This window comes from Quercus robur, chromosome 8 (assembly GCF_932294415.1).
Source record: "Quercus robur chromosome 8, dhQueRobu3.1, whole genome shotgun sequence".
In the NCBI taxonomy this organism is placed as follows: Eukaryota; Viridiplantae; Streptophyta; class Magnoliopsida; order Fagales; family Fagaceae; genus Quercus; species Quercus robur.
In genome coordinates this window covers 51066040-51093498 of record NC_065541.1, presented here as the reverse complement: position 1 = coordinate 51093498, position 27459 = coordinate 51066040, and the positions used below count along the sequence as shown (strand labels likewise).

The window sequence follows — 27459 nt, the reverse complement described above, 5'->3', positions numbered from 1 at the left end:
AGTGTCATGTCAATGAGGGGTATTAAGGACAATTTACCTCAAGATATTTTCTGATCTTTTTAGTTTGCTTTTATTCCACTTTCGTCAATGGGATTTTTGGGCCTTCCGAGGACTGAGCGGTCCTCGGACGTATCTTCGGGCCACTTTGAGCTCGCTATTTTTGGGCTTGGGCCCTGGCCTCCCTTAGTTTGGGGCCTGTGGACTCCCTATAAGCGAGCGGGCCAGACCCATAAACTATTGGGCCCCACAATTATTATTAATATTATTATTATTATTATTATTATATTTTGTGCTCAATAACTATTTAGATAAGCATTATACAATCTGACCATATCTACAATTTTGAAGCTAACGTGAAAATGAGTCATGTTTAGAAAAAATTGTTGCAATTTGGTAAAGCCATTTTACATAAGTAACTACTTTTAGTGTTTAAATAAAACACTTAAATTTTTTGGATTTCCTCTTAACACAACTTGACTTTTTTTTTTCTTTAGATTTTCTGTTCACATGTTATTTTTTTAAAAATTTACTTCAGCTTTACACTTCCACAAATTAGACTAACATTAGACTTTTTGTTCATATCAACTTCTTTAATGTAAAGTATATATATATCAAATAATTCATAATGAATACTTACCATACGGTTCTTTTTCTCTATTCTTCTACCTACAACCTTGCAAGTATGTATTTGTTTTCTCTATTTTTTTTTTTCATTAAATTGAATAGGTTTTTTGTATTTTTTGTCTTTTATTTAACCTAATTTTTTAAGTTTTATCCAATTTATATGATTATAGTTTGAAAATCAATCATTAAATATGCTTAGACATGATTTTTTAAATTATTTTGTGTTTTATGACATGGGTTCCAATGGTAATATGTTGCTTTCATCATCTCAATTTTGATTTAGAGAAAAATATTCTTTTTAGCTTATTACTAAGCATGTCTTGATAATTTGATGATAAATTGTTCATAACAATTTGATTTTTATCGATCATTAAATTTTCTAATAAAGAACAATGATAAACAAGAGCAAGAATACATATAGTGTACAAAGAGATACTCAACAATCTCACAAAGATACAAAATTCTCATTAGAACACAATTGGTATGTTACAAAATTAATAATAATTTTTTTATTTAGATGTTATCATTTTATATTTGATAGTTATTATACCAATACAATTTATTTATTTTGTTATTATAATAATTATTTATTTCGTTATTCTTTATCAGATAAAATATATTTTTTATAAGTTTATTAGATTTTTTTTTTTACATTTTTAGATTTAAAAAATAAATGTAATATCATTTTTCTTCTCCTCTAATCTCTAAGTTGATAAAAATATTAATTTGATTATAATCTAAATTCTTCATCTAATCCTTATTTAATCTTAATTTGATTACAATTCAAATTCTTCATCTAATCCTTATTTTTTACGTGTAGTGTATTATAAAAAAAGCAAAAACTTTCCTTCTTCTTCTTCATTTTTTTTTTAATTACTATACTACACGCTCTAATGCATCTTTAATTGCAAAAATGTTTTTATATTTTTAAAAAATATATATAATTTTTCTTTTCTTATAATTTCTAAGTTGATAAATATTTTAATTTGATTACAATCCAAATTCTTCATCTAATCCATTTAACAAACAAGTTTAAGTTTAATTAAGACTCTTATTCTATATGTTCTTATCAACTTATTTGAATAAAGTAACAATAAGTATTGTATCAATTTTTTTTATAAAGTAACAATTTTACTATTAGCCTAATTTAAACGTTAATTGTTGCTTTTTTGTGTGTGGATAAAGTATCAAATGATAGCTAATATGTATTAACATTAACATAAACTTAATTAAAAAAAAAATCTAATTTAGGTATAAAAAAAAGGATAAAGTAACCAAAAAAAAAACTAATATATATATAAAATAATGACAAATTTTGCAAAAAAAAAAAAAAAAAAGAAGTGACAAATTCAAATCCATGTAAGTTTGAAGAAAAGCATACAAATTTTGTTTCATGATATTGACAAAAAAAAATAATAATAATAAAAGAATAAATCATCTTATGCATTCTGAAAACAAATAATTTATTGCACTATTTTAATAAGTTACTACTTTTATATATATATATATATATATATATATATGCATTTCATAATACCTTAGTTTCACACAATGTGAATTTATTATATAACTTAAAAGTAAAATATTTAATTATTTTTATTATTTATTCTATTATCTAATTTTAAGTAAATTAATTAAAAAAAACTATTTACATATAAATTTTGATTAAGTCGTGCATCGCAAGGACATAATACTAGTGTATATATATTTGTAAAAAAAAAAAAAAAATAGGAATAAATAATAAATATAATTATATGGTGAATGACGTGACGATAAGGTGGCATAACAGGAGCTCAACAGTAATAAATGCCACACTTCAACTTTTAGTAATATATAAATTATTTTTTTGAGTATATACGGCAGTATATAACTCAGAATATAGTTAGCAAATATATTATACGAGAATATGATAAAGAAAGACTAGTACCTCCTTCTCAAAAAAAAAAAAAAAAAAAAAGGAGACTAGTACCGGCTAAGAGAAGAATGGTCAAACCTCAACCCTCTGCACACCTTGACTATCAAACATTCCCTTTCTTCTTGGCTCTGAAGCAATTAAATTAGCGTATATGACTACATAACGGGCACTTCGTGGAAGTTGCCACTTGTAATTGGAAGATGCTGGGTTGGAACTTGGGAAGTTCTATATGAACTATTCAGATTGAGTAGTTCTCTTTTTCTTTTTCTTTATTTAGAACTTGGAAGATTAACCCTATGTTTGGAAGTTTTGAAATAGAGGAGAATAGAGGGAAGGAGAGTAGAGAGGAATAGTTATCCTCCACCTTGTTTGGATGTTTTTAAAATTAAGTAAAGGAGAGGAAAATAATTAGTCTTTTTATTTATAATTTTGTTAATATGGTAAGGGTAAATTTGATAATTCATTTGGTTAAGTATTTTTATACTTCACTCTCCCTCCAAATCTCTCCAATTTGAGGGAATTAAAAATGAGAGATTGGAAGTAGTTCAAATCCCTCCAAACCCCTCCAAATCTCTCTCCCTCCTTCCTTAAAAAACATCCAAACAAGGTATTTAAATTACTCTCCCTCCTTCTACTTTACTCCCCCTCCTTCCCCCAACATCCAAACATAGCATAAGTTCTTAGTGCTCTCTTTCCTTCTTTCTTTCTTTTTTTTAAGTCATCTTCTTTGACTCCCCCTCCCCGTTAAATTATTCATTCCTTACGGAGGACTGAATAATTTCTCTCCCTCCCTCCTCCACCATGTTAGGATTATCAGTCTTTAATCTGAATCTAATTAAATTTATAGCAAAAAAACAGTTGAGAATAATTGATTATCATGGACATATTCAATTTCATACTTTATTGAGTTGTCGACTTATAATGAAAACATCACATTCACATGAGTCTACTATTGACACTCAACAAATTATGTACAAATCATATATTGACCCCACATTTTTCTTGTCAATTTTAGGTGAATTGGTCGACAAAACAAATTTAAATAAAAATTTAGAAAGTTGTAGGGGAGAAAAAAAATAAAGCGTGGAGTGATTAGAGTTGAAAACCTGTTTTGACCAAATGTGGTTTCGTGAGAAGTGCTTGAATTATAATACAATGTTTCTTAGAAAAAATAAAAAGGTTTAAAAACATTCTCTTATTCCCCCTTTTTTTTTATGGAATTCCAACTTGTTTTTATATCCAAAAAAAAAATTCCACTTGTATATCCATTATTTTATTTTATTTTCTGAATGCCCTTTAATTTTTAATCCGTTGAATTTTATTTTCTCCTCTTAAATCACTTATTCACCCTCTTCTACAATTGGAGTACAAAAGTTTGTCTCAATTTTTTTTTAAATCAATTTTGAAAACTTTTTTTTAACAGTCCATGAATATATATATATATATATATATATATATATATATATATATATATATATATAAACTACAAAGTTCTTAACAAATAAAATTCATTAAGAAATGAGATATTTGAAATCTATATGTTTTTTTCTTAAAAATATTAAAAGATGTCCATTGAGTTACAAATTTCTTAGCAAATAAAATTCATCTTTACTCTCAGGTAGTATAGTAAAAACAATCTCTAAGGGTCGATTTGGATATCGCTTATTACTAAAAACTGAAAACACTATAGCAAAATAATTTTTAAATGTGTGAATAGTGCCGTAGAACCCAATTTTAAGGTTAGATTTGCGTTTTTCTGTATTTGCGAGTCCCGTGAACAGTGCACGGGACCCAACCAAAAAATGCAAACGCGTTGCTATCCAAACCCAACCTAAATATCGATGATGAGGTCTTATGGCATCCTATGTTTCCAATAGAGATGGTGATGTTTGAACTCTTCTCCACTTGCAATAAAAAATAAAATCCCTAAATAATCCCTTTTAAAATAATGAAACTTTTTTTAATGTATGTTAATGCTAATAGATTCAAATCTGACTGCAAGAAGACCTACACGCTACACCAATGAATCAAGAAACTCTTTATCATTGTTTAATTTTAAAATGTCAAAATGCAAAAGGACTTCAGGGGTTTGGATCAGTTCTAAATTTTTTTTTTGGTTTTCCAAGGTATCCCAGGTTTTTATCTCAGGACTAATCCTTCGAGATACTGTCGAGCGCCAAGGCGAGGACCTCTCCCAAGAAAGTTTGCTGCATCCACAAGGGCTCGAAACCAAGACCACTTGCTTAAGTGACCAAAACCCCTTCCACTCAGGCCAACCTTCGTTGGTGATCAGTACCAAATTAACCACTATGCTATCAATTGTTTTTTTATGCATAGTTGCAAACAGCACAATAACATACAATGATACAAACAACCAGCTGGGCCAGCCAGCATCTCAAGACAAACCAACACAAACAAAGATAAGATAATCTAAACATACAACTATCTAGGAGGGCATCTAAGAGCTGAACTATATAGAGATGCCCCAAGAGCACTGCACAGTGCTCTGTTCAGCACAGAATTGGAGAAACCACATCTGCTTTCTACTCCCAATGTACTATGCAGTGTTTACTCAACATTACTTACAGTAAAGTTAGGCTTTTGTTAACGGGTGGCATGAGGCATCGTGCTTCCATTAAAAAAGAATCTAAAAGTCCCACTGTATTGAGAAGTAATTAAAAAAAAAGTGACTCATATAATACTACACCGAAAAAGCTGATGGATTACAATTAAATATATATATATATATTAAAAAAAATCCTTATAAACTACTTCAATGCACTTATTAACTGGACTCATGGGAGATGGCACCTTAGAAGCTAATTGATTACAATAAAAACTCAACCTTAACCGCTTGTTACCCGGACCAGTAAAGTTATTAACAAATGTGACATTATCTAGTCAAAGACATGCATTGACAATATTTGTTGTTATCCACCTCTCATCCAATTGGCTTTTCTTAAAAAAGATGAAAAAACGTTAATTGACCTCGTCATCGTCTTCATGGCACCGTGGAATCTTTATGCACAACTTCGCAACTCCCTGACTAATACTATGTTCTGCGCAGAAAGTCACTTCTGAGGTCAACTCAAGAGTCAAGACAAAACTTGACACCAAAAGCAAAAGACCTCTTTAGTGCATCTTTACACAAGCTGCTCTTCTCATCTTCCTATGAAATCTTGTTTCATCTGTGTCCTGTTGTTTATTTCAAAAGTTTGGTGGGAGGAAGTTTGGGTTTGAACTTGAACCCATATGGAGGATAATATAGTACACGTTGCGCTGGGAAAAAATGTGAAGGAGTACAAACCAATCTTGGCGTGGGCGGTATGGGCATTAAAGAACTCTGGGGGTAAAACTATATGTGTCATTCATGTTCACCAGCCAGCAAAAATGATCCCAATGAGTAAGTTGTCAACATTTGTGCGCTTTATACACGTTTGCACAAGTGCCTAGCAAATTAATAAAGCCAATAAATATATATATTTAGCTAATAGCAATTTATGTCATGTGTATCTGAAGTTATGAACTTTGGTGATAATCCTACTTTTGATGTTGTAATTTAAAGTTACGTACTTGATAAGTTACTGAAGTTAGACTTATTTTACTAGATTTTTTTTTTTTTAAATTCCAATCGAGTGAATTGAAAAGGGTTTGCCTCTTGATGATCATTGTTTTTAAGATTTTCCAGGTACTTGTAGCTGTTTTGGAGGGAAAACAGTGGATTAGGACTTGACAATGAATTATATTGAGGAAAAACTTGGATGAAAAATTGGCCGTAGTTTAAGGGAAATTAAATTTGGTAATTTGATTAGAAGTTCCATAAATTTTGGTCAATCTGAATAATTTGTTGATTTTGCTGCAAATTTAAACTAGTAATCGGGTGTTCTTATGAAATTTGGCTGAAGAATTTATTTACTTCTCAGGTTCTACCTAGTTAGACTTTGGTAATTATAAACATGCCTGTTTCTGGTTTGCAATTTTTATCTTCTTTTTAGTGGTAGTTGGTACCCATAATGGAATTTATTACATAGTAACTCTATCCTTGGTTTCTAGTGGGAGCAAAATTTCCAGCAAACACAATGAAGGAACGGGAACTCAGGGCATACCGGGAACTTGAAAGGCAAAAAATGCAGAAAATCCTGGATGAGTATCTGCTTATCTGTCGCCAAATGGGGGTACAAAGCCATCTCATATCTCTTTCGATGAATGTGTTATTAACTCAAGTTGTTTCTGAGTCTATTCAGCAAAAAAAAAAAAAAAAAGAGTTGTTTCTGAGTTTTATCAAGTAGATAAGACAACTGAAGCTGTGTGCTTAGTATGATATTCATTTTCATTGGTTTATTTTTCTTTTTTCTTTTTATTTTGAAAGATATGATCTGAGAGCACTGGTCCACAGTTACAAGATCCTATCACTAGGACTACACACCTGTAGTTCATTTAAAATGTTTCTACCTAATAGGATGTGTGTGTGTGTGTGTGCAATTAGGCTGCAGAGAGCTTCCAATTTTAGCACGATCATTTCAAAAGTATCGGAGTTCATTGGAAATAGTTAAGTTAGCCTAAATGTGCTGAACTTTCTGATTTATTTTGGCATCTATAAATTTATAATGCAGGTACAAGCAGAATCACGACATATTGAAATGGAGAGTATTGAGGAGGGAATTGTGGAACTCGTCTGCCAACTTGGGATCAGGAAGCTTGTTATGGGAACAGCAGCCTACTCAAAGTACAACCACCAGACTGATTTCTGTTTTTGTTTTACTCTCCATGTTTTAACCATCATGTTCTTTTTTATTTCCATTTATACTTATGCAAAAATATATTGCCATTATATCCGCTTTGAAAATCCAAAAGGTGCATTGCATTTGAATGATTCTCACTGGATGTGCCTTATATTGGGAAATTTTTTGCGAATTCTGCATGCATGAGTGGGCACTAGGTCAGGACCATAGAGAGATTGAAGAATATGGGATCTTAGTTGCCTTCAAAACTTTTTGACCAAGAAATCAGATCAGTTAATAGATAAGAAAGTGTCTATGGTCAGGAATAAGATATATACCAGCCAATTAGTTATTCTTTTTTGTACAGGCCTTGAGGTGCATTTACTAGGGAGTGTCATTGATTGGTTGTTCTCTTAACTAAGTGATTAATTATCTTTCTAGTGAAAGATAATATTGTTATAATTTGTGAAAGGTGTTTACAAGCCATTTCCTGGTTTCTAGAATTTGCAGTTTTATATAAATAAATAAATATATATATATATATATATATATATAATGATAATTAATTTCCTTGTTTTATGATGGTTTTTCCCAACATTTTTAGTTTAATTCAATCTCACTAATGGTCCACAGAATTGAAACTTGTATATATGCAACTATACACTGAGATTGCTTACAGTTTACCCCCTGCCTAACATTGCAGGAGAACAATGGACATCAAGTCTAAGAAAGCAAGATACGTGCGCCTACAAGCATCTAAGTCCTGTCGCATTCAATTTATATGCAAGGGGCGCCTTGTCCACACCAGGTTTGCTTGATGTTTTTGTTTTTAACACTTTTTGCAGTGCTGATGTGTACCAATATATTTGAAATATATTGCATGAAGATATGTACTCCCCAAATGTGAAGCTTCTTAGTGTTAATTGACTGTATGAGTAGGATTTACTAGTTACAAAATGCTTGATTGGCTACTGAAATATAGATATTGTTGTACACTTCCAACTGCTATAAATGATTTCCTTGTTTATATATAGGTTCAAAATTTTTCTTATGTACTTGATTTGAGTCATTATTACTACTAGTGTGTGTGTGTGTGTAGATATATTAAATAAGCCTTGATGCCAAGATGATTACTAATGCAAGTACCACACAATATAGGGAAGGTATTTTAGATGGAGCAGATGTGGAGGTCAGACCAAATCAAAACTGTAAAACTGAACCATCAAACTATGGGAGATCACAATCTGCGGGGCAAAATATTGGTGCAGCACCTACCAGCTTAGCTCAAGTTTCATTTTGCAGTGAAAGGAATGCTAGTATTTACTATAGTGTAGGGAGTGGAACAGACATTTCTTCCCTTGATTGTACTGAAGAGTTCTCAACTCCAAGGAGCAGGTCAGTTACAGAAGGGAGTTCAGATGAATGGTTTGAATCTTCAAGGAGGTATCCTCCAAGTTTGGATTATTCAAAATGCTCTGCCAGTAGATCAGTTGACATAGCTCGGATTTCATCTGTTAGGTCTGAGGGGAGTGAGTTAAGCACATTTCCTCAGTCCATAGAGAGTCCTTATTGTTTATCTCCTCCTAGTTTACTGGTATGTGCAAAGCAAAATTATCATACGTGAGACAATATTTATGTTGAGCAGAATTTGCATGTTTATCCAACCTCAGATTTTGGTTTTATAAGATCATGTCACCTCTCTCTTTGGAAATAATTGTCTTAGTTGATTCAGATATGACTGGTTTCAAAACTTAAAAAATCAATTGACTCTGGCAGGATGGAAGTGTAGATGAAACTCTCTATGCTCAACTTGAAAAGGCCATGGCAGAGGCTGAACATGCGAGGCGAGAAGCATTTCAAGAGGCAGAGAGGCGCGCCAAAGTGGAAAAAAATGCAATTGAAGCTAAGCGCAGGGTAAGCCTATAGTTTTCTAGCACAACTTTGACCTTTTCCTTTGTATTGGAATTAATGATTAAAAACATATAAGAACTACAGAATGAAGTTCTCTCTTTTGTTTTTTTTAACCCAATACACCCTCTACTTAACTAATAAATCACTTAACCATATTTAGAACTGGAAGATGGACATAATCTAACTGCACTATGTATGGAATTTTTTCTGTCATAAACTTAGAAAACATCACACTTAATTAATTCTCCAAATGCATAATTTACAGGCTCAAGTGTTAGAAAGCTTATGCACTGAGGAATCGAAACAAAGGAAAGAAATTGAGGAAGCTCTAGCAAAAGAGAAAGAGGAACATGAAAAGGTGAAAATTCAGCTAAACAAAGTGATGGAGGATCTCCGGGTTGCCTTGGATAAAAAATCATCACTGGAAAGCCAAATTGCAGAATCTGATGGGATGGTAGAGGAGTTGGAGCTGAGAATTGCATCTGTTGTGCAATTGTTGCAAACTTGTAAAAAAGAACGGGATGAATTTCTGGTGGAGCGTGACAAAGCAATTGAAGCTAAGCGCAGGGTAAGCCTATGGTTTTCTAGCACAACTTTGACCTTTTCCTTTTTATTGGAATTAATGATTAAAAACATATAAGAACTACAGAATGAAGTTCTCTCTTTTGTTTTTTTTAACACAATACACCCTCTACTTCACTAATAAATCACTTAACCATATTTAGGACTGGAAGATGGACATAATCTAACTGCACTATGTATGGAATTTTTTCTGTCATAAACTTAGAAAACATCACACTTAATTAATTCTCCAAATGCATAATTTACAGGCTCAAGTGTTAGAAAGCTTATGCACTGAGGAATCGAAACAAAGGAAAGAAATTGAGGAAGCTCTAGCAAAAGAGAAAGAGGAACATGAAAAGGTGAAAATTCAGCTAAACAAAGTGATGGAGGATCTCCGGGTTGCCTTGGATAAAAAATCATCACTGGAAAGCCAAATTGCAGAATCTGATGGGATGGTAGAGGAGTTGGAGCTGAGAATTGCATCTGTTGTGCAATTGTTGCAAACTTGTAAAAAAGAACGGGATGAATTTCTGGTGGAGCGTGACAAAGCAATTGAAGCTAAGCGCAGGGTAAGCCTATGGTTTTCTAGCACAACTTTGACCTTTTCCTTTTTATTGGAATTAATGATTAAAAACATATAAGAACTACAGAATGAAGTTCTCTCTTTTGTTTTTTTTAACACAATACACCCTCGACTTCACTAATAAATCACTTAACCATATTTAGGACTGGAAGATGGACATAATCTAACTGCACTATGTATGGAATTTTTTCCGTCATAAACTTAGAAAACATCATACTTAATTAATTCTCCAAATGCATAATTTACAGGCTCAAGTGTTAGAAAGCTTATGCGCTGAGGAATTGAAACAAAGAAAAGAAATTGAGGAAGCTCTAGCAAAAGAGAAAGAGGAACATGAAAAGGTGAAAATTCAGCTAAACAAAGTGATGGGGGATCTCCAGGTTGCCTTAGATAAAAAATCATCACTGGAATGCAAAATTGCAGAATCTGATGAGATGGTAGAGGAGTTGGAGCTGAGTATTGCATCTGTTATGCAATTGTTGCAAACTTGTGAAAAAGAACGGGATGAATTTCTGGTGGGGCGTGACAACGCAATAAAAGAAGCTGAAGAGTTGAGAAGAAAAAAAGTTGAGTCCTCAAGCACGCGAATGCCTCAATTCTCTGAGTTCTCATACTTAGAGATTGACAAAGCAACTCAAAATTTTGATCCATTTCTGGAAATTGGAGAAGGAAGACACGGGAACACGTATAAAGGTATCTTGCGTGAAATCCAGGTGGCTATAAAAGTGCCACACCAACGTAACTTGCAAGACCCCTTAGGATTCCAAAGTGAGGTAGGACGATTAAACTGTTTTGTATATTGAATTTGGCCATTCCAATCGAATTGGACCTAAATTGATCAAAAATATGGCATTGTATCACATTACATGGTTCTATTTCAGGTTGATACATTGAATAAGTTGAGGCATCCGAATCTTGTTACGCTGATCGGATACTGCCAAGAAGTTCAGGCTCTCATCTATGAGTATCTCCCAAATGGAAGCCTTGAAGATCGACTCAGCTGCAAGGACAATACTCCTCCATTATCATGGCAAATTCGAATATGCATCGCCACAGAATTGTGCTCTGCCCTCATCTTTCTTCATTCCTGTAAACCATTCAGCGTCTTACATGGTGATTTGACACCCGCCAAGGTTCTCCTTGATGCCAACTTTGTAAGCAAACTCTGTGACTTTGGAAGGTGTCGTCTACTATCTCATGATCTAAGTTCAAACAACCTCACTCTGCGTTGGAAAACTGAGCTAAAGGACACTAGTTTTGCTTATCTTGATCCGCAGTTCCATTCAACAGGAGAGCTTACTTTAGAGTCAGATGTATATTCATTTGGAATCACATTGTTACAGTTGTTGACGGGAAGGCCGCCCCGGGGGTTAAAAAAGGAAGTGAAATATGCATTAGATGCAGGAAAGTTAGAAGACCTCTTGGATCCTTTGGCTGGAGATTGGCCATTTGAGCAAGCTAAACAGTTGGCTCACTTGGCCTTGAGTTGTAGTGAAATATACCGGGAGAACCGGCTAGACCTTGCATTGGATGTTTGGCCGGTACTTGAACCAATGAGGGAGGATTTGTGTGGAGACTCATCCTCACTCCAGCTGAGTACCAAAGAACACTCCGAACCTCCTTCGTATTTTCTCTGTCCCATCTCCCAGGTAGGTTATTGAATTTATATTTATTTTCCACTGTCTTCAATTCAGGTTGACCCTTTTGAAATAATGGTTAAATGATTAAATTTACCATTTATTAACAACTTAAATTTTTGGATAATTGGTAATTTATCAAACCCTATTTCAAAATTTTCCATTTCAAAATTCTTTTGTGTGCGTGTATGCTGCTGATATATTTCTTTTTTCATTTTCCTAATTAAAAGAGTCCAAAATCCAAATAGAAAGTGCTTATTCTCACCTTGGAAAGTTTGGAATTTGGCTCTAGAAAGAATCACATCTCTGTGTTCTTAGTACATTGACTTTCATACTATATAGGAATTACAAAAAATAATAATAAAGTGAAAGTTACTAGATAGTAATTAGATTATTGATCTTGGAAACCATCAAAATCAAGAACAAAACTTGGATTTTTTGCTGGCTTTCTTGGTCTACATCCTCTCATGCTTTTCCAAACAGTCAAATCCTAAGTGTCCGTATCTAGTGGCAAAAGATTTTCTGAACATGTTTGTCCATGAGTAATGTAACTTTGATTTGCAATCTCTGTTTCATGTTGGAACTCTTTCTGCCACAAACCTACTTCATTGGACTAATTATTTTCATCACATAAAATGCATTCCTTTTTTTTTTTTTTTACGAATGTTCTATTTACAATCTTGCAGGACGTCATGCAAAATCCTCATGTGGCAACGGATGGTTTTACTTATGAAGAGAAGTTTTTGAGCGAATGGTTTGACGGTGGACATGACACTTCACCAATGACAAATTTGAAGCTTGAACACTGCAATCTTGTACCCAATTATGCTCTTCGTTCAGCCATTCAAGAGTGGCAACAAAAACATTGAAATCTGTATTTTCTTTTCCCCTTAGTTTTACATATTTTTTATACCACCTGGTCCAACCCACAGGTGCATTTTGCAGTTAATTATTTTTTTAGGGAAAAAAATTAATAGATCAATACATTTTTCTACTTTGTTAAATCCTAGATTCTGCTGAAGCATAATATTGCATGATGTGTATTACATAATGGTCTTGTCTTTCAGCTCAGCCAGTTCTGGTTATAGGTTCACACCTAAAATAAATGCAAAGATATCAAGAGTCTTGTAAATCAATTTGTACTGTCTAGTGTTTTCAACATAGATGTCCATAGTTCAAATTCTGTAACTACTGAATTCATCCAAAAAAAGAAAGAAAAGAAAAGACAAACTCAAATCCTGACACAACTTATGAGCTTTTTTGGTTGAGATGGTTGCTACTCACTCCTCTACCACTCCTATCTATTGTGACATTCGTGATGGTTTTCATGAGTGGACTATACATATCAAAATTGACTGTCATTCTATCTCCCGCATCTTCTTCAAGCTACTATGTAGCTTTGCTTATGTAATCTCAACACCAACTTGTTTGACATTATTACCAACTCTCATCCACAAGGGTGCTTTATTGATAGTCTCCAAAACTCAAGTTAGTTTCCTATGGCCCACTTTGTGCTATTGTAATTCTATACTTGTGTACTAGTAGTTCTAGACTCTGATCTATAGGCCCCTCTATACATGGTAGAATTTCTCAAAACATAATATATACTTTCAGTATCAACACTATCTCTCTTCTTTAAAATTGGCGTCTTCCTTGCAATCACAGAAATGTGCCAAGCAGACCACCCACATCCTCCAGGTAGTCCAAATAATATAGGACGGTGATTGTTTTACAATGTGCGTACAGAAAACATAACTAATATTGAAAACACAATTTCAATTATAATTGTGAAATTTTGTTTTCAAAACATGATTTCACTATTTCACAATTATTACTATTTCACAATTATTTTTAAAATCGCAATTTGAAGTGTATAAAACAGTGTATAATTCAGCGTATGCAGCAATAATTAGCAAATATAACATAAGAATAAATATCAATATGAGAAAGAAAGACTTGTACCACCAGCTAAGAGAAGAATGGTCAACCCGCTGCAGGGGGTGGGGGACTAATCAGGGACTGTAGCGGACACTGGATCAAAGGATTTGCGAGATCCATTGGTTTTGCTACCAGCATTACAGCGGAATTCTGGGCTTTAAGGGATGGGTTGAAGCTGGCTTTGAGTGAAGGAATTCAGAACTTGATTGTGGAGTTGGATGCAAGAGTGGTGATTGATCTTATTAGCTCTAATGTGGACACGGTTAAACCATACTCTCCTCTTTTGTGTGATTGCAGGTGCTTGCTGAGAAAGTTTCCTCGGGTTCAAGTGAAGCATGTTTATAGGGAAGGCAATCGCTGTGCAGACACACTTGCAAGATGGGGATGTTTAATGGATGATGCTTTTGTTGTATTTAGTTCTCGCCAAGTACTGATGTTTTGTTTTTAGTTAATTCGGACTTGGCTGGCATGTATGTAAATAGAACTGTTAACACTGGTCTCACCTCTAGTGTGGGATAGCTTTAGTTTATTTTCCTGTTAACCAAAAAAAAAAAAAAACATTCCCCTTCTTCTTGGCTCTGAAGCAATTTAATTGGAGTATATGACTAAAAAACATGCACTACATCGAAGTTGTCACTTGTCATTGGAAGATGCTGGGTTGGAACTTAGTAGAGTATTTCTTTTTTTTTCTTTTTTCTTTTTTTTCTTTATTTAGAACTTGGAAGATTAAGTACTAAGTGCTCTCTTTCTTTCTTTTCTTTTTTTAAGTTATCTTCTTTCTATATTCATTCCTTACGGAGGAGTGAATAATTTCTCTCCCTCCCTCCTCTAATTAAATTTATAGCAAAAAAAAAAAATGAGAATAATTGAATCTTATAGACACATTCAATTTTATACTCTTTTGATTTGTCAACTTATGATAAGGGTAACATCACTTTCATATAGATCATTGTTAACACTCAACTTATAATGCATAAATCATAACTTCACACTATATTTTCCATGTCAATTTTAGGTGAATTGATCGACAAAACAAAATGAAATAAAAAATTTAGAAACTTGTAGGAGAGAGAAAAAAAATAAAGTGTGGAGTTTGTAAAGTTTCTTGGGGAAAATAAAAAGGTTTTAAAACATTATTGTAAGCGCACGATTAGCGTTGAACCACAGTTGAGTTGGGTTCGCACGTAAATGGGCCCATACAATATCATTTGTAGAGAGTGGGATCGAAAGGCTTAATCCTGTTTACCCGGCTGTGGGTTTGTTAAGATGTTTATGCATGGTTCCAGTGTATTTGCCTCTGAAGCCCTTTCTTCTTTTCTGTGGGACTGGAGGAGCCCCCCCTTTAGGTTACATATTTTTTCTTTTATACTCGCACGCGTTCAATTTCCTTCGTCCACGTGTAGGGTCGACCCTTTCAAGACTGATACTTGTCCCATCAGTCTCAGACCTAAGTCGTCGAGAGTCATTGATAAAGTTCATGGATAAGGCTCTGTTAGGCGCAGAGATATGCATGGGAAAGGTGGCCAAGGAAGCCTCTCTTAGATATTTTAGATTTCCCCTTCGGGCACTCCCCTTCGGGCACTCCCCTTTACCTTTCTGCCCTCTTTCTTGGGTCAGCCGAGGACTGCACTGTCCTCGGCCGCTTCTCCGGGCCAGTTGGGCCACCTTATTCTTGAATTCTGACCATGACCCTTTTAGGCTTGGGCCTTTGGACCTTTCATCAACAAATGGGCCTGGTCCGTCTATTACTGGACCCCACAATAGCCCCTCAAAACCCTGCTGTCCGGCCTCTTGGTCGGAGAGGGGGGTTTTGGTAACCCCGAGCCTTCATTACTGCTCATTTAATTCGGCCCTTGATCAACGTTGGCGACTCTTCACCTCCCCGAGGAATGCGCCGGTCTACGAGATATTTTCCTTGGTTTACGCATGATGCGCTTATACCGTTAGGTTATCCGTAGCACGCCTTTAATTTTTTCCTTTTACGAGACTTCTCAAATCTTACGGTTACCGATAACGTGGGGGAACGAAACGGATGCGCATTTATTCACGGATTTCCTTGGGGATCAGAACGTGTTACGTGCCCTCGCCTTACTCCCTTATATAAGAGAGAAAACCAGAGGTGATACTTTCATATCGGAATCCCTTAGGCCCTTCTTATAGCTCACTTCTTCCGCCTGGTTACTCCTTATCCAATAATACATTCACCATAGTAGTCGGCCATGAATGAATCCCTCTTTTTCCAGAAACGCCATGCCCTAATAAAACTTGAGAGGGCTCGGTCGGGGCAAGGATGGCAAAGACTCAAGATGTGCCTCCCCCCTCTTTTAGTCAAAATCCGAAGCAGGGACTCGTCACACTCCACTTCCGGTGTGACTGAGTCAAAAACCTCCCTTGTCATCTCCATTCGCTCTTTCATGAGCATACCTAATATGGCTCCCCTTTTCTCTCTTTTGCTCCTTTTACTTTCTTTTCATTGCTTCCCTCTTCTTCTCCTCCTTCCTACTCATGTCCTCCATCTTCTTTTTCCCTTGCTTTCTTCAGCAACAAGAGCTTGCTGAAGTGCTTCCATGTCTTCCAATTCTTCTTCCTTCTCCTTCATTATTTTTGTATAAGGATCTTCTCCTGATATGAGCAACACTGAGGCAGAGATCGAAAAAGCTTTGAAGGCGAGTTTAAAGGGCAGCTGATTATTTACTTATCTGTACTGCGGATGCTAGTGTTATTTTGACAGTTCACTTTTGTATAGGCTTGTTTAAGCCCTTCTTTGTACGTTGTAACAATTTTCCATATTAATAAAAGTTACTATTCATTTATTTTACATGTTCTATTTTCATGTTTTATAAGTTTATTCATGCTGCTCGGCACAATAATATGGCATTTGAATTAATGGTAACTAAGGCTGAAATATTTGTCAATAAAAAGACGCCACCACAACTTTAATAGAATTACTATTATTTGATATAACAACCCGACCAGTGAGAAATTAGGCTTACCTTAAATTGGCCGAGATGGGGGCTAAGTGCTAGATAAGAGGTAAAAAGTAACTGTCCGAGGACATGTTACCTACCGGATGAATGGCCTCCTTAAGTTGCCGATCATTAGGTTATTCCATCATCTCCATGATACGCGAGCCTTATCCTTTTCCAGTGTTTAAGCCAAGAGATTTCTTCATTCGGGAAGTTGACTTCCCAAGCAGCCTGAGTCCGAGGACTTTGCAAAACCTGGGTTTTGTTCAGAACGTATGCGTTTTATCTTATGTACTTGATTTTTCCCCAGAGGCTTGAGTCCGAGACTTGGGTTTTTATCGGTACTGGGTTTTACCTTTTAGCTTGGGTCCGAGGACCATGCGAGCCTTAGGTTCTGTCCGAGACCAATGTCTGCACTAGTACTTGGTTTCCCTTTTAGCCTGAGTCCGAGGACCATGCAAGCCTTAGGTTCTATCCAAGACCAATGTCTGCATCAGTACTTGGTTTCCCCTATCTTTGAGCATTTCCCGAGGTGCCCAACAGTGATTGTCCTCGGCCATGGCCGCTGCTCGGCGTCGGCCAAGGTACTTGGGCCCTTACACAAAGCGGCCCCGGGTCCACGAATCCACCTAGCCCATGAATTAAGAGATATTTCTGCAACTTCTGGCCACGTGGTACTCTCTGATGTCACGATGACCGAAGTGCGCCTTTACGAGGCTCTTTAATCTTGTGGTTGCAGTTGATGTTGGAAGTTGAGCCAAGACCACTTTGTCTGTAGTGCTCCTTGGGACGCCGCATGAGTTGACTACCATCATCTGGTCTTTTCAAATAAATAGGAGGGAGAGATGGTTGCTTTATATATAACACCCCTTCTTTCAGTTTTCTCTCACATCACGCTTCCCATATCCGGAGCTCTCCTTTCTTGGCGTAACATATTGAAAGCGAGGGTTGGGAATAAAGAACTTCCTCCGCCGCAGAAGCGCCGTGTCTTCATGAGGCTTATAACAGTAAGGTATGGGCACAGGAAGCACAAATTCAGGAGAGTACTCCATCTCCACCGAGAGGGAAAGGAATCTTCCCCTCTTTTAGTCAAAATCCGAAGCAGGTTCTGTCCATGCCAGAGTTTTGGTGCGGCAGAAGAAGGGTTTTCCTCCATCAGCGCCTCTGCTTTGCGGCAGGTGTATATTTAGAGAAAGCCTCATCACCTTCAACTCCCTGCACCTTTTCTTCAACGGTGTCAGGTTTAAGTTGGGTCTCTTTGGCTGCCTGAGTTATGGGCATGTAAGGGTGTGGGGGAAGAATAAGGTCTCGGAACTGTAGTCAACCTTTCCTCCGACATACCTCCTCGGCTTTCTCCAGCTTTCTTGTATTTTCTTTTCTTGCTTATGTAGTAAGCTTTGACGTGGGCTGATTCCAGCTTTTCATTTGTACACTGTACTATTTCTTCATCGTAATAAGAATGGAAGTTGATTTACATGTTTTAAGCGTTGATCTAATGGGCAACACAACTTTATGAACGAATGTGCTCTATGTATGTGTTGCTTTGAGAATATTTGTGATAAAGCTACTTTGAAGCATAATCTAATCAAATCTCATCTGTCAGCACTATCAGGCATTATACCGATAATTTGTAATAAATCAAACTTAAGAAACTAACCAGGATATCAGTTGGACATTCTGTGATAAGCGCGTGAATGTCGTCCAAGTCTGATGATTTATAAATAATCCATCCGAGCAGTCGACTGGGAGTTAGGGAGCTCCGATGGCGCTTTTGTGTAGTTGGTTTCCCTAGAGGCTTGAGTCCGAGGACCATGCAAGGCCTTGGTTCTGTCCAAAACTTGTATGCTTCTTTTTAAGTAGTTGGTTTCCCCAGAGGCTTGGGTCCGAGGACCATGCAAGGCCTTGGTTCTGTCCAAAACTTGTGTGATTCTTTTTAAGTAGTTGGTTTCCCCAGAGGCTTGGGTCCGAGGACCATGCAAGGCCTTGGTTCTGTCCAAAACTTGTGTGACTCTTTTTAAGTAGTTGGTTTCCCCAGAGGCTTGGGTCCGAGGACCATGCAAGGCCTTGGTTCTGTCCAAAACTTGTATGCTTCTTTTTAAGTAGTTGGTTTTCCGAGAGGCTTGGGTCCGAGGACCATGCAAGGCCTTGGTTCTGTCCAAAACTTGTGTGATTCTTTTTAACTAGTTGGTTTCCCCAGAGGCTTGGGTCTGAGGACCATGCAAGGCCTTGGTTCTGTCCAAAACTTGTGTGATTCTTTTTAAGTAGTTGGTTTCCCCAGAGGCTTAGGTCCGAGGACCATGCAAGGCCTTGGTTCTGTCCAAAACTTGTCTGATTCTTTTTAAGTAGTTGGTTTCCCCAGAGGCTTGGGTCCGAGGACCATGCAAGGCCTTGGTTCTGTCCAAAACTTGTGTGACTCTTTTTAAGTAGTTGGTTTCCCTAGAGGCTTGGGTCCGAGGACCATGCAAGGCCTTGGTTCTGTCCAAAACTTGTCTGATTCTTTTTAAGTAGTTGGTTTCCCCAGAGGCTTGGGTCCGAGGACCATGCAAGGCCTTGGTTCTGTCCAAAACTTGTCTGATTCTTTTTAAGTAGTTGGTTTCCCCAGAGGCTTGGGTCCGAGGACCATGCAAGGCCTTGGTTCTGTCCAAAACTTGTATGCTTCTTTACTTGCTTATTCTTCCTAAGGTTTTGCTCCTCGAATAAGGTGGAGGAAGTCGGCCTGATGTTTGAAGCCCCTAGGCTTGCCCATGTCGTTGACACCGTGGAACGTAGCCCCTAGTGGGAGCCTATGTTGGAATAGCAACAATGTGTCGCCGGTGATACGGGCGTCCTCATAGTCCCTCGTTCGACAGAAACTCAACCTCGCCACCGCTCGAGCTAACACGCAAGCCTTCCCACAGACAGCGCCAATTGTAAGCGCACGATTAGCGTTGAACCACAGTTGAGTTGGGTTCGCACGTAAATGGGCCCATACAATATCATTTGTAGAGAGTGGGATCGAAAGGCTTAATCCTGTTTACCCGGCTGTGGGTTTGTTAAGATGTTTATGCATGGTTCCAGTGTATTTGCCTCTGAAGCCCTTTCTTCTTTTCTGTGGGACTGGAGGAGCCCCCCCTTTAGGTTACATATTTTTTCTTTTATACTCGCACGCGTTCAATTTCCTTCGTCCACGTGTAGGGTCGACCCTTTCAAGACTGATACTTGTCCCATCAGTCTCAGACCTAAGTCGTCGAGAGTCGTTGATAAAGTTCATGGATAAGGCTCTGTTAGGCGCAGAGATATGCATGGGAAAGGTGGCCAAGGAAGCCTCTCTTAGATATTTTAGATTTCCCCTTCGGGCACTCCCCTTCGGGCACTCCCCTTTACCTTTCTGCCCTCTTTCTTGGGTCAGCCGAGGACTGCACTGTCCTCGGCCGCTTCTCCGGGCCAGTTGGGCCACCTTATTCTTGAATTCTGACCATGACCCTTTTAGGCTTGGGCCTTTGGACCCTTCATCAGCAAATGGGCCTGGTCCGTCTATTACTGGACCCCACAATTATCTTATTACCAAATTTTTTATGGAATTACAACTTGTTTTATATATAAAAAAATTCCCACTTGTATATCCATTATTTAATTTTATTTTCTAAAATGCCCTATAATATTTAATCCCTTGAATTTTATTTTATCGTCCTAAATCACTAATTCACCCTCTTCTACAATTGGATTATACATGATTGCCTCACTTTTGAAAACTGTTTTTTTTTTTTTTTAAGTCCATGAATGGACTTTTTTATTTTAATAATTCGCTAGTTATATTAAGAGCATGAAATATTTGAACTCTACATATTTCTTGAAAATACTAAGAAATATTAGTTGAGATATAAAACTCTTAGCAAATAAAATTCATCTTTATACCTAAAAATTGTAGAAAAACAATCCCTAAATGTCAATGATCAAAGTCATATGGCATTCTATGTTGTTTCCAATAGAGATGGTCAAGTTTGAATTCCTTCTTCCTCTAGCAATAAAAAATAAAATCCCTATATAGTTCCTTTTAAATTAATGAATCTTCTTTTTTATTTGTTTGTAACTTTGTGTATGATAATGCTAATAGATTCAAATCCAACTACAAGAAGACCTACACCAATGAATCAAGACTCTTTCATTTTTGAAAGGGCAAAATGCAAAAAGACCTTAGGGGTCTGGGTCAGTTCTAAATTCACCACTATGCCATCAATTGGCTTTTATGATTGGCAAATTTATTCCAAAAGAAACATGCATAAAACTATCTAGGAGGGCATCTAAGACCTGATCTAGAGATGCCCCATGAGCACCGTACAGCGCTCTGTTCAGCACAGAATTGGAGAAATGACCTCTGCTTTCTACTCACCATGTACTGTTTACTCAATATAACTTAAAATATAGTTAGGCTTTTGTTAACAAGTGGCATCAAGAATTTATCCGTCTCACTTTATTAGGAAGCAACAAAAGTAAATAAATAAATATTTTTTTAAATAACTTACGTGAGACAACACTAAAAAGCTACCCAATTACAATTAAAAAATAAATAAATAATAAAAAATAAAAATGGCTTTAGCTTTATACACTGCAATCACACATTAACTGGACCCATGTGAGATTGGGTCTGAAAAGTTAATTGATTATAATAAAAACTTAACCTTAACCACTGCCGCACTTGTTAACGGACAAGTAAAGTTATTAACAAAGGCGACATTATCTTGTCACAGATATGCATTGACAAGTAAAGTTATTAACAAACGTTGACATTGAACACGTCGTCATCATGGCACCGTGGAATTTTATGTACAACTTCACAACTCATTGCCTATGTTGTTTTGCGCAGAAAATCACTGCCGCCTGTAGGACAAGAATATATATATATATATATATATATATATATATATATATCGAGAGCTCAACTCAAGACAATACTTAACACCAAAAACCAGAGACCTTTTCAATGCATCTTTACACGTGTACGCCGCTTTACTCATCTTCCTATAAAATCTGTGTCTTATTGTTTATTTCAAAAGCTTGGTGTTGGTACGTGGAAGTTTGGGTTTGAACTTTGAACATGGACGATGATATATTACACGTTGCGCTGGGACAAAATGTGAAAGAGTACAAATCAATCTTGTTATGGACATTACAGAACTCTAGGGGAAAAACTATATGTGTCATTCACATCCACCAGCCAGCAAATATGATCCCCATCAGTAAGTCGCCAACATTTTAGCTCTTTATACGTGTGTATGTGTAATGTATGTGGGCATAGCTAATAGCTGTATATGTGTTAGGCTATGTGGAGCCTAGTTTGTGTTTGATCTGAATTATGACCCAACCTGATATGAAAGTGCTACAGCTTTAATGGGAAATTTTACGAGGCTTAGTCCATGGAGATTAGAGTTTGTCATCTTGTATTTTTCCCTGAAAATAATAGCAATTTATTGTGTTGTGTGACTGCCTTGTGTGTGAGTTATTTTTCTATCTGTTTTTCGCTTCTCACAAATTTGGGAATTTGTGAATATTCCCAACACTATGTGTATCTAAAGTTATGAACTCCGGTGAGAATCCAACTTTTGATGTAATTTTATCTCTTGGAAGTGGAACTGATTATCATGTACTTGATAACTTCCTGAAGTTAGACTTAGTTGACTAGATTTGTTAGATTCTAATGAATTAATTGAAAAGGGTTTTTAAGATTTTCCAGGTACTTGTAGTTGTTTAGGAAAACAGTGGATTAGGATTTGACTATGAATTATATTGGGGCAAAACCTGGATGAAAAATTGGCCATAGTTGGAGGGAAATTTAATTTGGAAATTTGATTAGCAGTTCCAGAAATTTTGGTCAATCTGAATTATTTATTGATTTGGCTACAGTTTTAGACTAGCAATCGGGTATTTTTATGAAATTTGGCTGAAGAATTTATTTACTTCTAAGGTTCTACCTAGTTCCTTCTCAAAAAAAAAAAAAAAAAAAAAAAAAAAAAAAAAAAAAAAAGGTTCTACCTAGTTAGACTTTGGTAATTATTAAACATGCCTGTTTCTGGTTTGCAATTCCCATCATCTTTTCAGTGGTTGTTAGTACCCATAATGGAATTTATATTACATAGTAACTCTATCCTTGGTTTCTAGTGGGAACAAGATTTCCAGCAAGCACATTGACCAAACAGAAAGTCAGGGCATACCGGGAAATTGAAAGGCAGAATATGCAGCAAATCCTAGATGAGTATCTTCTTTTTTGTCGCAAAATAGGGGTACAAAGCTATCTCATGTCTCTTTTTGTGAATGTGTTATTAATTTGTTTTTGATTTGTTTTTTAGTTTTATCATGAGGTAGATAAGACAACTGAAAGCTGTATGCTCAGTATGACAGTCATTTTCGTTGGTAGACAACCAGTCCATAGTTGCTAGACGCTACTACCAGGACTACTCACCTGTAGTTCATTTACAATGTTTATACATAATAGCAAATATATATCGTTATGTCATTAAGCTGCAGAGAACTTCCAATTTTAGCATGATCATTTTTAAAATATTAGAGTTCCTTGAAAATGGTTAATTGCTAAATGTGCTGAACGTTATGATTTATTTTGGCATCTATGGCTTTCTAATGCAGGCACAGGCAGAATCACGAGATATTGAAATGGACAGTATTGAGAAGGGAATTGTGAATCTCATCTGCCAGCTTGGAATCAGGAAGCTTGTTATGGGAGCAGCAGCAGATAAGCACTACTCAAAGTACAACCACCTGATCGATTTTGCTTTTTGATTTTCTGTTCCTTTTAATATTTTAACCATCATTTTCTTTTTTATTTCCATTTACATCCACTTTGAACCTCCAAAAGGTAGAGTGAATTTGAACGATTCACACTGGATGTGCCCTATCTTGGGCAAATTGTTTTGGCAAATTCTGCATGCATGTGTGGGCAGTAGGTCAGGACCATAAAGAGACTGAAGACTATGCTATCTTAGTTGCCTTCAGAATTTTTGAGCATGAAATTAGATCAGTTAACAGATAAGTAAGGGGTTTATCATCAGGAGTAAGATATAGACCATGCTATTAGTTATGCTTTTTTGTACTGGCTTGGGGTACCTTTACTAGGCAGTTGCATTGATTGGTTGTTCTCTTAACTTAATTGATTAATTTTCTCTCCTGTGAAAGATAATGTTGTTTTGAATTTGTGAAAGAGGGTGTTTACAAGCCATTTCCTGGTTTCTAGAAGTTGTAGTCTGTTTTCAAAATATAATTATGATGATTAATTATCTTGCAGTTTGATATTATCAATTTTTATGATGATTTTGCATAAAAATTTTAGTTTAATTCTATCTCACTCAATGGTCCACAAAGTTGAAACTTATATATGCACCTATACACTGAGATTTCTTACAGCTTACCAACCCCCCAACCCCCCGGCTTAACATTGCAGGAAAATGATGGACCTCAAGTCTAAGAAAGCAATCTATGTGCGCCTACATGCACCTGTATCCTGTCACATACAATTTATATGCAAGGGTCGCCTTATCCACACCAGGTTTGCTTGATGTTTTTGTTTTTATAACTTTTTCCAGTGCTGATGTATACCAATATATTTGAAATACATATTAATTGCATGAAAATATGTACTCCCAAATATGAAGCTTCTTAGTTTTAATTGACTGTATGATTAGCATATACTAGTTACAAAAGGCTTGATTGGCTATTGAATTAGGGAAACTGTCATATACTTGAAACTGCTACAAACAATTTCCTTGTTTATAGATTAAAAATTTTTCTTATGTGCTTGATTTTAATCATTATTACTACTAATGCAAGCGTGTGCGTGTGAGTGTGTGTGTGTGTGTGTATTGACAAAGCCTTGACACTGGGATAACTACTACTGCAAGTACCACATAATATAGGGAAAGTACTTTAGATGGAGCTGATATTTGTGTAGCACCCACCATCTCAGCTCAAGTTTCATTCCGCAGTGAACTGATTGCCAGTATTGACTATAGTGTAGGAAGTGGAACAGACGTTTCTTCCCTTGATGGTACTGATGATTTCTGGACTCCAAGGGGGTCAGTTGCAGAAGGGAGTTCTGATGAATGGTATCCTCCAGCTTTGGATAATTCAACATGCTCTTCCAGAAGACCAGTTGACATAGCTCGGATTTCATCTGTTAGGTCTGATGGGACTGACAATGGTTTAGAGGTAAACACACTTCCTCAGTACAAAGACAGTCTTCCTTGTTTATCCCCTCCTAGTGTAGTGGTATGTGAAAAATATATGTTCAACAGCATTTGCATGTTTATCCAAGCTCAGATTTTGGATTTTTAAGATCACATGGCCTCTATCTTTGGAAATAATTATCTTAGTTGTTTCAGATATGACTTCAAAACTTAAGAGATTTGATTGACTCTAGCAGGATGGAAGTATAGATGAAACTCTCTATTCTAAATTTGAAAAGGCCATGGCAGAGGCTGGGAATGCAAGGCTAGAAGCATTTCAAGAGACACAGAGACGTCGCAAAGCCGAAAAGGATGCAATTGAAGCAATGCACAAGGTAAACCTATGACTATTTCCTTGTATTGGAATTAATGATCAAAAACATGTAAGGACTACAGAAAGTTCTCTCTTTTGTTTGTTTTAATACTATACACCCTCTACTTCACTCTAAAGTCAATTAACTATATTCAGGGCGAAGATGAACATAATCTAACTGCACTATGTATGGAATTTGTTCCATAATAAACTTAGAAAACATCATATCTTTAATTAATTCTCCAAGTGCATAATTTACAGGCTCAAGTGTCAGACCGCTTATGTGCTGAGGAGTTGAAACAAAGAAAAGAAATTGAGGAAGCTCTAGCAAAAGAGAAAGAGGAACATGAAAAGGTGAAAATACAGCTAAGCAAAGCAATGGAAGATCTCCAGTTTGCCTTAGATCAAAAATCATCACTAGAAAGCAAAATTGTAGAATCTAATGAGATGGTAGAGGGGTTGGAGCTGAGGATTGTCTCTGCTGTGGAACTGTTGCAAATTTACAAAAAAGAACGGGATGAGTTGCTGAGCTCCAAAGAACACTCTGAACCTCCATCGTATTTTCTGTGTCCAATCTCCCAGGTAGGCTATTGAATTTTTATTTATTTTCCAATGTCTTCAATTCATGTTGACTCTTATAATAATGGTTAAATGATTAAATTCATCATTTATTAACAACTAAATTTTTTGAATAATTGGGAATTTATCAGACCCTATTTCAAACAATTTCCATTTCAAAATTCTTTTGCGTGTGTGTATGCTCATATATTTCTTGTTTCTCTTTCCTAATTAAAAGAGTCCTAAATTTAAATAGAGAGCTTATTCTCAGCCTTGGAAAGTTTGGAATTCAGCTCTAGAAAGAATCCCATCTGTGTGTTCTGAGTCGCTAGAACGGTTGCTGCCCTTGAGCTCATTAGCCATCATGCAATACCAGAAATGGCTCTGATACCAGCTGATGCTAAATGGATGAATAAATCAGACGTAGCCAACTTCTACAATTGATAAATAACCCTAGAATCCATGAAGGATCATTGAATCCACAAGGGAAAAGACAAACTTCCAAAATATTATATTGATATTGGTTTCCAGGCCCAAATTCCACTCTCATGTAGGCTAGTACATTGACATTCATACTAGAAAATATTTAAATTCTTGAGCTTGAAAACCATCAAAATCAAGAACAAAACTTGGATCGTTTGCTGGCTTTCGTGGTCTCCTTCCTATCATGCTTTACCGAATAGGCAAAAGATTTTCTGAACATGTCTGTCCATGAGTAATGTAACTTTGATGTGGAATCACTGTTTCATGTTGGAAGCTCTTTCTGCCACAAACTACTTAATTGGACTAAATTATTATCATCACATAAAATGCAGTCCTTTTTTTATGAATGTTTTATTTACAATCTTGCAGGACATCATGCAAGATCCTCATGTGGCAACGGATGGTTTTACTTATGAAGCTGAGGTTTTGAGAGAATGGTTTGACAGTGGACATGACACTTCACCAATGACAAATTTGAAGCTTGAAAACTGCAATCTTGTACCCAATTATGCTCTTCGTTCAGCCATTCAGGAGTGGCAACAAAAACATTGAAATCTGAAACTCTTCCACCTCCACCATATACCACCTGTTCCAACCCACGGGTGCATTTTGTATTTCATTATTTTTTATGTAAAAAAATAAATAGATCGATACATTTTTCTTCTTTATTGAATCCTTGGTTCTGCTGTAGCATAATATTGCATCATGTTGTATTACATAATGGTATTTCAACTCAGAAGTTTTGGTTATAGGTTTACACCTAAAATAAATGCAAAGATGCCAAGAGCATTTAACAGACACAAGCTCATATTTATTGTGAATCTCTCACCCATCACCCTTTTTTTAACATCTTCAAAAACATATAATTTGATAATTATGATAGTTGATATCCATTTACAAATCATTTTTGTAAGTAGAAGTGTAAAAGAACCTATCTCCTGTTAAAAAACAAAAATTAATAGGTAAGATTCTATATAAAGGTCTAAATAAGAGGTTTTGTTTTATTTTATTTTTTAAATGTTGTAGTGAGATTTTA

General features: G+C 35.9%; 2 protein-coding genes and 1 long non-coding RNA gene across 11 annotated transcripts; 2 read left to right on the top strand and 1 right to left on the bottom strand.

The window, feature by feature from the left end:
• The first annotated feature begins 5506 nt into the window (after positions 1–5506).
• LOC126696901 (U-box domain-containing protein 33-like) lies at positions 5507–14447 on the top strand. 5 transcript variants are annotated; one of them, XM_050393648.1, is made up of 12 exons: positions 5508–5942; positions 6593–6714; positions 7153–7265; positions 7964–8068; positions 8419–8854; positions 9037–9174; positions 9437–9739; positions 10002–10304; positions 10567–11091; positions 11200–11967; positions 12642–12829; positions 13953–14447. In XM_050393648.1, exons 1-11 carry the CDS (start codon positions 5792–5794, stop codon positions 12822–12824), a joined length of 3147 nt encoding a protein of 1048 aa, XP_050249605.1. In that variant the 5' UTR covers positions 5508–5791; the 3' UTR covers positions 12825–12829; positions 13953–14447. The 5 variants fall into 5 exon arrangements, with proteins under 5 accessions (XP_050249608.1, XP_050249605.1, XP_050249604.1 ...); XM_050393647.1 differs by lacking the exon at positions 13953–14447 and having other exon boundaries at positions 12642–12976; XM_050393650.1 differs by lacking the exons at positions 9437–9739; positions 13953–14447 and having other exon boundaries at positions 12642–12976.
• On the bottom strand, positions 12967–14054 carry LOC126696906 (uncharacterized). Its single transcript, XR_007646112.1, has 2 exons — positions 13918–14054; positions 12967–13051 (listed from the first exon to the last, which is right to left on the bottom strand). It is a non-coding gene; the product is annotated as an uncharacterized LOC126696906 (long non-coding RNA).
• A 7372-nt stretch (positions 14448–21819) lies between the features above and the next one.
• LOC126696905 (U-box domain-containing protein 33-like) lies at positions 21820–27237 on the top strand. Of its 5 annotated transcripts, none has more exons than XM_050393657.1 (9): positions 21820–22075; positions 22995–23116; positions 23478–23599; positions 24289–24393; positions 24857–24901; positions 24947–25052; positions 25264–25404; positions 25644–25964; positions 26793–27237. In XM_050393657.1, the coding sequence occupies exons 1-9, from the start codon at positions 21934–21936 to the stop codon at positions 26973–26975; spliced, it is 1287 nt and encodes a 428-aa protein (XP_050249614.1). In that variant the 5' UTR covers positions 21820–21933; the 3' UTR covers positions 26976–27237. The 5 variants fall into 5 exon arrangements, with proteins under 5 accessions (XP_050249614.1, XP_050249616.1, XP_050249612.1 ...); XM_050393658.1 differs by having other exon boundaries at positions 21823–22075; positions 25267–25404; XM_050393659.1 differs by lacking the exon at positions 24857–24901 and having other exon boundaries at positions 24917–25052.
• The last annotated feature ends 222 nt before the right edge of the window (positions 27238–27459 follow it).

Excerpts from the sequence above, each read along its gene's own strand:
- LOC126696901 (XM_050393648.1), top strand. The coding sequence starts at position 5,792 with ATGGAGGATAATATAGTACACGTTGCGCTGGGAAAAAATGTGAAGGAG. Across the intron at positions 8,069-8,418 it reads GGGCGCCTTGTCCACACCAG|GGAAGGTATTTTAGATGGAG; the intron begins GTTTGCTTGATG and ends CACACAATATAG. Across the intron at positions 8,855-9,036 it reads TATCTCCTCCTAGTTTACTG|GATGGAAGTGTAGATGAAAC; the intron begins GTATGTGCAAAG and ends TGACTCTGGCAG.
- LOC126696905 (XM_050393655.1), top strand. The coding sequence starts at position 21,934 with ATGGACGATGATATATTACACGTTGCGCTGGGACAAAATGTGAAAGAG. Across the intron at positions 22,076-22,994 it reads AGCAAATATGATCCCCATCA|TGGGAACAAGATTTCCAGCA; the intron begins GTAAGTCGCCAA and ends CTTGGTTTCTAG. Across the intron at positions 24,394-24,856 it reads GGTCGCCTTATCCACACCAG|TGTAGGAAGTGGAACAGACG; the intron begins GTTTGCTTGATG and ends TATTGACTATAG.